The following is an 11111-nucleotide window of genomic DNA, read 5'->3' as shown; positions in this document are numbered from 1 at the left end:
TTAATAATATGGGCATCACATCCTAACATAGAGATCTTTTGGTTATTAATCTCTCTTATACTCCACCAAGATGCGAACTAAATCATAACACCTTGATAATTAAGATAAATCGGAGTATAGCAATAAGTATCATGACATGAAGTTAAAACAAGAACATGCTAGATCTAGTCATGGAGGTAGTGGCAATGGTCACATCCACTTCTCCGGTAGCAAGGTGTTTTTCTTTATCCCTAGTGAGGAAACAAAGTAAGGTAAAGTACCCAAGTAGGACCCCAAGCGAAGGTTAAGTTGTAGCATAGTAGCAGTTTTCCCCTAATGAAAGAACTAGGGTTATCAATCTAGTAGGACTCATACTCCAGGCAGGTGCTAGAAACTATTGTTGACGGACGTGGACCTGCACCCAAACACAAACTCCCCCTTGCCCTCAACTTTTCAAGGAGATTGCGAGTCTCCCTGTCTTGCTGCGAACAAAGGATTAAACGTATGGTAGAACAAAATGATGAAACTGAACAACGAGCAATGATGAATGAAAGTGCTTGAAAGATGATTTTAATAATAGGAAAAAAGATGGCTCGGGGTCCATAGGTTCACTAGTGGTGTCTCTCCATAAGAAAATAAACTTGTTGGGTGAACAAAACAGCTAGGCAATTGACAAATCATGGGGGCACCTCAATGCTATTATGACAAATTATGCACGTGTTCTATATATGTAGGCATTACGTCAAGGCATATAGACTGCTATCCAGTATGCATCTATATCTAATAGTCCAGCTAGAGACCGATATGCAGCATGCATCTCATGTAGTATTAATTTACATCAACGAAGTGATTGCTTTGTATGCAACAAACTATTGCAATAAGAACAATACGTAATGTAAGCAATGATCTCATCAACGGGGATAATCATACGGCTGTTTTGCCCTTAGTGGCCACCGCACATCCTCTCCCTTGCATGTTTCTGTCACTCAAGCGCAGAGACGGAGGAGACGAATACCTACTATCTAGTATGGAACTCCCTCTTGGAGATGCAAACAACTAATTGGCCAGAGTAACTACTAGTATCAGAGAGTGTGCAAGAACAATGTAAAACACTACAGTAAGGATATAAGTGAAGCTCAATAATATATGATGCACAATCTGAGCATAATTCCATAATTCATCGGATCCCAGCAAACACAACAAACAGCAATTACAATAAGATGATCTTGATCATGTTAGGCAGCTCACAAGATCTAGACATGAAAGCACATGGAGAAGAGACAACTGCTAGCTACGGACATGGAGAAGAGACAACATGCAACTGTCAAGGTGATGCGCAAAACGCTGTTAACTTGACGAGATTATCATTACTACTATCCATAACAGTTGCCAACTGCATGCACATAGTGCAGAGAGCAAGCGGACCTGAATCTGCAAAACGCTGTCTTTAACTGAAAAACCTGAACCTGGAACTGAAAGCCACCACCCATCTGTCTCCTGATTATCTACCATGGTTGCATCATGAGAGCCATGCATAACACAAGAATATTAATACTAAGATTCAGTGCAAGCATATTCCAGGGCAACTTGAAATGGAGGGCCGCTTAAGCTTGCAAGATCTGAATCATTTGTTACAATATAGTCCTCCTGTAAACCCAAGCCTCCCACGGTGCAATCAGCCGCGGGGTTCCATATTTATATTAGCTCAGAGACTAGGGTTACAACAACAACAATTACAAGGAAGAATATCCCTAACGGAGCATCTCTAATGAATCCAGTGAAGGATGGGACGACGGTGTGGATGCCTATCAATTGCGTGCTTCACTGCTACCTCCATCCTCTTCCCGTATTCAGGATCGTCGGCCTTACACGTCAGATGAACACTTAATTTCTGAAGCAAAGGGAGGTTCCCCAAGCTAGTAAAGTCGCAGTCAAACTTGGCCTTTTTCAATTCCGGTACACGGACCTCGAGCTCAAGGTATTCAAGCCGTGTCATAACTCCCCGCTGAAATCTCAGCATTGCGCGACTACTACGCAAGTGCCTCAACTTGGGGAATGCACCACTGCCCGTGACCGTAAGCCAGCTCCCCTCTCCGGTCTGCAGTTTGAGGGTATGTAGTTCGGGTAACCTCCCAAGGATCTCTAGACAGCGTGCCTCCATACTACACAAATGCAACTGAAGGACGGAGAGGCTTGGAAGATGTGTTGGATCCATCCAAGGAGGGACACCATAAAATCCCACGTACATGTTCATGCTATGGAGATGTCGAGGGGGAACAAAGCCTTCCCAGATCTCGTCAGCATTGTCCATGAAGTTAATTAGTATTAGGCTTTGGAGTTTATGCAAATTCCCTATAGACTTCACCAAAGCTCTGTCCGAATTATCACCAAATGAACGATAACTCTGAATCTGGAGGTCTCTAAGCTCTTTTAGATTGATCAGCCCTTCAGCAAAAACAAAGGGCATTAGTGCATCCAACTTTAGGTCTTCTAGAGATGTCATGTTCACCAGCCAATCAGGAACTTTAACTTTGGGAGCACATAGACACTTCAGTTGTCTAAGCAGGCCCACACTATGTGGCAGTTCTTTTATCTTAGTTCCCTTCAGAACCAAGGTTTGCAGAAAAAGGAGATCTCCAATTTCTTCAGGGAGCTTACAAATAGGCATTCTCTCTAGTCCGAGATACCTCAACTGAAGTAGATTCCCAATATGTTCAAGCTGATAAGGCTGATCTTCATTAATTCTACATCCTGCCAAAGATAGGACGCGTAATACTTTAAATCTTGAAAGTGGTTGCATCACATCAATATGGCAGCCAATGGCATAAAATGATCTCAGCCCGTGGCAATTAATAGTTGGAGGGTCTAGCTTCTCAATGTTTCTCTTTTGGACAGCTAATCTACGAGCATTGTTCTTTAAAGATGTGTGTTGCTCATCTATTTCCAATAAAGTAACAAAGTTTTCATCTTTTGACAATGCACAAATCATATCAAGCACCAAATCATGGATACGGAAATGAAGCATTGTGCTGACCAGGTAGCGCGGATTTGCCACCAGCTGGACCATGCTTCTATTGACGAGCTGATTGAAATATCTCTCCCCAATCTCAAATAAACCTCTCCCTGATTCGTCATGAACAAAACCTTCGGCAACCCACATCCATATCACCGTGTCTTTGCAGATAAAATAGTCCTCTGGATATATGCTTAGATGCAATAAGCATGTCCTTATATGGCGTGGAAGATCACTATAGCTAAACAACAATATCTTCCTTGTGTTATCGACATCTTCGGTAACCTCAGTCCCGAAACCAATAGAGTTGTACACCTTAGGCCAATCCTCTCTCTGTTTACTGGCCAACATACTAGCTATTGTAATTATAGCTAATGGCACACCATCGCATTTTGATAAAATCTTTTCAATTACCCCATCTGTTAAATCATACTCACAGCCTTCCTCAGGAGACAGTGTTGCATAGAATAGCTCTTCAGAATAACCATCAGAAAGAGGGTTCAGCTTGTATACATCAGTAGCTATTGCGGCAACTTCAAATATACGTGTAGTTATGATTATTTTACTTCCGCATTTGCTACCAAGAAAAGCAAATTTGATAAAATCATGCCATACTTTTGTATCCCACATATCATCGATAACAATGAGGTACCTATTCACGTGAAATGCAAGAGCAGTGATTAGTCAATGTATTCAGGTGATATGCAAGAGCAGTGATTACTGAAAGACAATGAGAATCTATTCCAATTTAATCAACTCTTTTTCAAGTAACAAAATATGAATTAACTCATTGCCACCGACTGCAGGATGGAGTCTTTAATCACTTAAAAAAATTAAACTCGTGTATGCGTATAATATATGTTATTAACGATAAAAGCCCTAGTAACAACAGTATGATGTTCTATGTCATCAAAACGTGGAATTGAAGTTTGCAGATCATGAGTTTGTTCTTGTGTCATTTGGTCTGCTATTAATTTTCGGATCGTGAGTTGGCCTCTTTGTTCTTGTGTTATCGTGCATGATAAAAGATCATCACACAAATCGGATGTCTGTTGGATCTTTGTACTAAGGCTACACATGTTTTTATTCGAATCGCATACATCTTTATCAAAAAAAGATAACGTAATATTGTGCAAGTCCATAGGATTAGTGGCTGCTTACATCTTTATGGAAAAAATATCAAACGTAAGTGATATTATAAAAATCCACAGGATTAGTGGCTGCTTGTGGTTGTTATAATTATGATCTACTCCCTCCGTCCCAAAATAAGTGACTCAACTTTGTACTAACCTTAGTACAATGTTGAGTCACTTATTTTTGGACGGAGGGAGTATTAGTTTGATATGTTAAAGTAACACCGATGTCTAATTCTCAGTTTCTTTTTTCAGGAACGAGGATGACCCCGGCCTCTGCATTTGTTGATACACACAACGATAATATTCAATAATGCCAAGAAAGTCATAAATCGACGGCAAATAAATCGGTTAACAAAAAGTAAAGAAAAACTCGAGGCCATCTAAAATGGACCAGCTCAAGACACTATCTCGACAATCTACCACACACCCTATGAAAAGTGATCAAACAACGAAAAGTACCTTACTCCTAGACAAAGCCTTCAAGAAGGTTCATCACACGTGCACTGATGTTGACAAGTCCAACCAAAAGTCGAAACCCCTAAACCGAGCTTCAAGCCACATATTCGGCAAGGCCATGCGACTTGACATTGTCTGATCTAAGATCGTGTGTTTCCACCTAGAACACGTGCATACTTTTCGTCAAAGTCGTCACTAACCCCCAACCTCTCTACCAGTTGATGATTTCTCACTAGCCAGATCCTAGAGGTGAGAGTTCGTCAGGTCTTGCTGTTGGAGAAGACGCCAGACGCAGGTTGAGACCCTTGTGCCATGCTTCCGTTCACAATCGAACCACCTTTGATATGCACCTCCCATGGTGACAAAGTGGCGTCTCCCATCAACCCCAACAGCAGGCTGGGCGAAACGGTCGAACCCAATCTGGATACGAAGGGCTGGCCAGATTAATGCCACAACCATGTCAGTCTGGCGTCAGAAGTCTGCCGGAACAGGCCTGATGACACGACACTTGTCAGGTCGTGTCCCATCTAATTCTCAGTTGGAGATATTTTCTTTCTACATTAACGATCTTAGAAGTTGATTCTTTATCTAATGAATGCAGAAATTTGGATTTTAATGTATAGATTGATACCTATGACTCATAAATTTCAGAATGTATGCTCTTACTTTGTACAAATTTATAAAAAAAGATTTAAGATCTCGCCCACGCATCACATGGCCTATTGTGCTAGTTCGTTTTAATTTCACTGGAAAAGTGAAGCGTCATGGATGGACAATGGGCACATATTAAAAATTGTCACTGTTTGTGGCCGAGGAATTAGAGAGGCACCAATCCAATGAAAACATGATCCCTCTGTTCCAAAATATAAGATGTATTTTCAAAAGTCAAACTTAGAAAATATATCAACATCTACATTATTGAATAACTAAAATGTGGAAATCTATTTCATGGTGTGGATCTAATGATATTTATTTGATATTATAGTTATTGATATATTTTTTATAAAATTGGTCAAACTTTATGAAGTTTTACTTTGACCAAAACTAATACTCGCTGCATTTTGGCATAAAGGGAGTATATATTTTAGTTAATAGTTTAATTCAATGTGGATACCAACCTTGCTAACATTTCTTGATGGATTTTGTAAAGAAGTAAGTACATGCAGGCTATAACTCTGTATGGCATGCTTTGCTAAAATTTAATATGATTAGTGTACATCAACTTGAACAGGGTAGGTGGTGCGTACCTGTTGTTCTTGAGCAGCTCTGTGAGTACACGTATAAGCTGGCTTTCATCCAAATTTGCAGGCTTCAATTTTGTATGCCTTGGTTCGTCAAGTTCAAATAGAATGTCGTAGAAGAGTTTCTTCACATCGGGATTCCGACCCAGTGAAACAAAAGCAGTCAAACGGAAGGACCCTTTGAGCTGATTATACACAGCTCTGGCAAGTGTGGTCTTGCCCAGTCCTCCAATACCAAAAATGGAGTGTATCTTGAGCCCATACATGTCCCCATTGCCATCTGCACCTCTTAACCTCTTGGTGAGGTCGTTTACTGCATCATCGATGCCAAAGAGTTTGTCGCGATCTTTCACCAAAGCTGATAGATAATGGGCATTGATTGTGGAAACTGTATTTGCAACCTTTTTGACCTCTTCGACCTTGTACTTTCCCTTCCAGCTAGACTGATGCTGGACTTTCTTCTTGATGTCTTTGATCGCGCCACCAATCTGGTGACTGCTGGTCCTTCCCGACATGAACAGGCCCATTATCCTTTTTATGGACTCTATCAACCCTCCAATACGGGTGGCGGGTTCTGAGCCCTTGGCGTGTATCAGGAAGCCATCGACGACATCCTCTATGTTATATGACAATTCCCTAACTTCGCCAGCCCAAAGTTTGGCTAATTTGATATTCTCATTGTTGTTGTCCCACTGCACCTCTGAAACATTGCAGAGGTCAGCGCGCATGACTCTTAGCTCATGTATGACACAATCCACATCGCTCCTAATGCTCGCCTCCAGATTGTACATGTTGAGGAGCTCACTCAGCTTGGCAAGCAGGCTTCCGATGGCTCCTGTTGCGAGATCCACGGTTTGGTCGCTCATCAAGCCAGTGGCTAGATTCCGTGGAATGCTTTCAACTGGGTCGAAGTACAATAGTTGTGGTGTACTTAACCTACGTATTTTCTTATTACGGCTACTAGACCCAATGTCCTTGCACACAGAAAAGATAAAGTACTTAGATTATAAATAAGTATGCTATCAGAATAAAGATAGAAAAACTAGACATTGTACGTAGTAGAGTTCTCAAGTGAAAATCAAGATTCAGAGTCTTTTAACACAAATAAATGAAAAAAACAATCTAATAGGAACTCCCACACTACATAACCTCTTCGATCCAAACTCTTTCCGGACAAAAGAACTATATAATCACAACACTATTCACAAATCCACTTGGCCGGTGGCTGAAACTGTGCTTGAGTGCAAGATGGCTAGAGCTAGACATGAGCTACACAACCACAATCATAAGCCGAGAGAGAAGCATTCCTAACCATGTTGTGACAATATAAATAATAATAGAAGTAATTTGATACATTCTCCCGTTAAAGATATATATGTGAACATATTCATTTTGATCTTATCAAAAATACATTTTGTTTCTTAGACTGCAAACAATTTAAACAGTTTCAGAAAAATCCCCTCTAAAAAAGTATCCATTCCAGCTCAAAACGAAAATTTACATGATACTAGCATATTCTAACTAGGGGCAAGAGGTATTGAGCAACATCATTTTTTGCCTTTCGCTTTCTTAAAGAAACAAGTATTATACATTTTTAACACAAGTAAATAAAAGGAACCATCAAATGCATGCATGTGCCGCCCTTGTTAGTTTTAGACCATACTCTGACCATTTGTTTACCATTTACTCTAGCCATGCCCATGCAAATGCATGTGCCTCCCTTGTTAGTTTTAGTAAAGGTATTATGCTGGAATAATGCACGAAGCTCACCTCAGGGACTGCCTCTTCTTGCAGATTAATTGTCTTGGGCTGATATAGAACCATCAAATTGACTTCATCAACCACGTTTTTGCCACCCTTGTTTATGAACATGTCAGAAGTAATATTATGATCTGCTACACCCACACTCACTTGTATGCTCTGTACGACGAGCTTATCAGAACTCGTAACTTGTGTTGCACTCTCATGTGGTTGCAGTGTTATCTTCACATCGCGCTTGCATCCTGGCGGCACAATGCCTTTGTCAGGCTGAGTGCTGTACTGTTTGCTTGGCCTTCCGATGATGTTGAAGGCGATGGAATTAGTTGTCTCGTTGGTTAGCTCAACTAAGCACGATATATGCTCCAAAGAGAAACATAGCTCGAGTGGCTCAATCCCAAGCATGTCATCATACTGATATAGGCTCATCTGTGAGAAAAGTAACAGACGTGTCATCCAAAAGATACATGCTCCCTCCTGGCCTAACATTTTAAAAAGTTGTATTCGGACAGAGGCGACCAATTGTATGTTTAGCTAGTTGACCAAAGTGTAGACCATGCAAATAAAATAGTAATAATTTAAATTTATGAACAAACCACACTGGTGATGAGACATGGCGCACTAAGGTTATAGTATTAAGCATACGAGCTTACCTGGTCAATGGGCCCATTTGTACTTTCTATTTCGCTTAGACCGCGGATTATATCACTGATAGAAGGCCTATTTTCTGGTTCATGTTCACTGCAGCGTACCGCTATTTCCATGCATTTAATTACTTGTTGGTATTGGTGTTGTGTCTGCTGTTTATGCCACCTGTGTGTCCACCTTCGAAGTACCTATACATTTGGCATATGTTAAGTAATTTATTTAAAAACATATGCATAATGTGGTGCGTTTATCTATGTGTTTAAGCAATACAATATATCCATTAGGTTACATACACCATTTGAAAGGCTAACACAGAAAAATAGTGGGGACTGGAAAGGAAAAATCTTGGGCAAAATTTCGCTTCCTAACTTAAAGAACTCTACATGGGCTGTATCTCGACTGTCCTCACTTCCTGTCACCAGTTCTCGAATAACAACACCCAAACTATATATATCAGCCTTTTCTGACGTTCTGCCATCTTTCAGGTATTCTGGAGCGCCATATTTTCTGCATGAAAATGCCACAGGTTGATGCACAGTGGCAAAAAGAAAATATTAGTGTGTAAATGCCTGAAAATTCTCAATTGGTTTCGTTGATGCATATCTTACGGTGTTATAAAAATTTCCTTAGTATGTGTGTTTTCAGCGAATCTTGACTGACCAAAATCCGTAATTTTTGGTATCATATGATCATCAAGTAGTATGTTTGCTGGTTTCAGATCCATATGAATGATAGATTTATCCTCATGAAGATAACGCATACCCTCACAAATTCCTCTGATTATATCAAAACGTGTATCCCATGTGAGTCCACGAAGTTCATCTGCAAGATTCAGGGGGACATGAGATCCTCAATTCCTCATATAACTATTTAGTTGTACATGCTAAACTGCATACTGAACGATAGAACACTTTTAATCGAGGACATGAGAGAAAGAATATGAAGTTGTATTCAGCTACATCAGATGTGGCACATCTTACCGGTAATATGTTTATCAAGGCTTCCGTTGCTGATGTACTCGAAACAGAGTAATATATCCATAATTTGAAAGTAAATTGGTTCTTCTGATCCTGTCTGTTCTTCCACGACACGAGCTTTATTAGAACAGAAGCCCAGAAACCGGACTAAGTTTTGATGTTTTTCTATCTTCATCAGGCTAGCAACCTCACGATGAAATAACTTCTCACTGACTGTGTCTTTGTTCACAAAAATCTTCTTCACAGCAACATTCTTGTTTCCGAGGACACCCTGTTGGTCAGCATTTAGATATTCTCAGCCATACACCACCAAAACATAGTGGAGGGAAAATGCTCTGCATCTATCGGTTGTACTTTCTAATCAAAGTACGTTGGCCCTTTCTGCATCTATCTTACCTTGTAAACCATTGGGAATCCCCCCTTGCCAATTATTCTTTTATCTGAGAAATGATCCGTGATATCCTCTAGAAGTGCTAGTGGCAGATCTCTCGGCATCACAACTCCAGCAAGTATATCCTCCAGGACCTCATATTTTTTCTCAATTCTGCCCCCCATTTCTCAATTCTGCCCCCTGTTGCAAAATTAGTTTGCATCAAACATGCTTTCATAAATCCTTAGTTACCAAGTGAAGAATTACAGCGAACAATCATAAAAGGATATGTGTACCTACAGGCAATCTAGCTTGCAGACTCGAACTGCTATGCAGATGTACTTCCAAGCGCTTTGATCAAACCTTGCACTGAATAAGATGTGAAGAATGGTTATGTAATGGACACCAGGGTATCTAGTAAATTAAACTATAGACAGAGTATTACTGTTAAGAGGCTAAATTTCCACATAGAGCTGATGAACATATATACCTGACAGAATCGGCTTACTCGTACAAAACGTACTCAATGAAAGAGGTGATTTCCAAGTTGAAGATGGAGATACCAGTTGATTTAGTACAGAAGCTCTAAAAGAGGAAAGAGGAGAATGGGCAGTTAGAGCAGGCGCAGAACAAAGTAAATCGCTTAGCCGCAGAATGGACGCCGGCTTGCTCCGGCGACTCGACTCACAGAGCGAGTCGCGCGACTTGCTGGCGGCTTGCTCGTCTCCTTTGTTTGGCTTGAGCCTTGAGCACTGTTTGTTGTGCTCTGCTCTTCTCCCTCTGCTTGGCCTGACCCGTGAGCTCTGTTTTGCTGTGCTTCCTCTACCTTTTGCTCTCATGTGGTGTGTGCTCTACTGCTTTTCTCATTGTCCTGGCTAGTCCGTGCTTGGTCTACACCTACCGCTACCAATTCGCATAATTCTAGTCGGGGGACATATAAAAAGTAAGGTTGTCATTAGTTTTCATCAAATGGCCTGATACCCTTCAGTAGTTTATGCCGGAATGCAATGAATAAGATGCACAACTGGGAGCAGGTGATCGCATCATCACAACAATAATTAAAACCTGATTTCAACTACCCCAAGGCCCCAAACAATCAGGCCAAATGCTGAGGTGTCACCATACTCAAAGTAGGGAGAGAGAGAGAGAGGTGGTTACAAGCATCCCTCCTCGACCAATTTGAGGACATAATAATGAAGAACCAATGCTCATGTTTTCTTAGTTCTAGAAATCTACAAATACAGATGTGGTTTCCTTATACATTATTGTTCTAGCAATAGAACATTCCTTTTTTTTACATGAGCAATAGAAAATTCCTTATAATCCAATGACACTTCAAATACAGATTAGTTACCTCCTCTCAACTGATTGAGGTGAATAATAGCTACAGATTTGTTTTCTAATGCTACCTGCCTATGAAATAAGTTCCCATCACCTTTTCTGATCTGAGTGAGGTGTGCAATGCCACGCCAGCCTCCAGTTCTAAATATGACTATGAGCTAGAGATTAGTTTTTTCAATGCTAGTTCCCTAT

At 40.6% G+C, this 11111-nt stretch overlaps 1 protein-coding gene across 4 annotated transcripts; it reads right to left on the bottom strand.

Annotated features, from left to right (window-relative positions):
• Positions 1 to 1560: 1560 nt before the first annotated feature.
• On the bottom strand, positions 1561 to 10507 carry LOC119292013 (disease resistance protein RPM1-like). Of its 4 annotated transcripts, none has more exons than XM_037570837.1 (11): positions 10267 to 10507; positions 10069 to 10163; positions 9875 to 9947; positions 9605 to 9779; positions 9212 to 9479; positions 8840 to 9053; positions 8615 to 8738; positions 8237 to 8419; positions 7596 to 8012; positions 5832 to 6799; positions 1561 to 3644 (listed from the first exon to the last, which is right to left on the bottom strand). In XM_037570837.1, exons 4-11 carry the CDS (start codon positions 9761 to 9763, stop codon positions 1745 to 1747), a joined length of 4233 nt encoding a protein of 1410 aa, XP_037426734.1. In that variant the 5' UTR covers positions 9764 to 9779; positions 9875 to 9947; positions 10069 to 10163; positions 10267 to 10507; the 3' UTR covers positions 1561 to 1744. The 4 variants fall into 4 exon arrangements, with proteins under 4 accessions (XP_037426734.1, XP_037426733.1, XP_037426735.1 ...); XM_037570836.1 differs by having other exon boundaries at positions 9879 to 9947; XM_037570838.1 differs by having other exon boundaries at positions 9605 to 9772; positions 9879 to 9947.
• Between the last annotated feature and the right edge of the window lie 604 nt (positions 10508 to 11111).

This window comes from Triticum dicoccoides, chromosome 4B (assembly GCF_002162155.2).
Source record: "Triticum dicoccoides isolate Atlit2015 ecotype Zavitan chromosome 4B, WEW_v2.0, whole genome shotgun sequence".
NCBI lineage: Eukaryota > Viridiplantae > Streptophyta > Magnoliopsida > Poales > Poaceae > Triticum > Triticum dicoccoides.
This window is presented reverse-complemented; position numbering and strand designations above follow the sequence as displayed.

What these genes read in the sequence shown, in the direction of transcription:
- LOC119292013 (XM_037570837.1), bottom strand. Translation starts at nt 9,763, where the DNA reads ATGGGGGGCAGAATTGAGAAAAAATATGAGGTCCTGGAGGATATACTT. An exon ending in CCTTGATAAACATATTACCG is followed by an intron (nt 9,054 to 9,211) that starts GTAAGATGTGCC and finishes TGAATCTTGCAG; the next exon opens with ATGAACTTCGTGGACTCACA. An exon ending in GAGCTGCTCAAGAACAACAG is followed by an intron (nt 3,645 to 5,831) that starts GTACGCACCACC and finishes TCACGTGAATAG; the next exon opens with GTACCTCATTGTTATCGATG.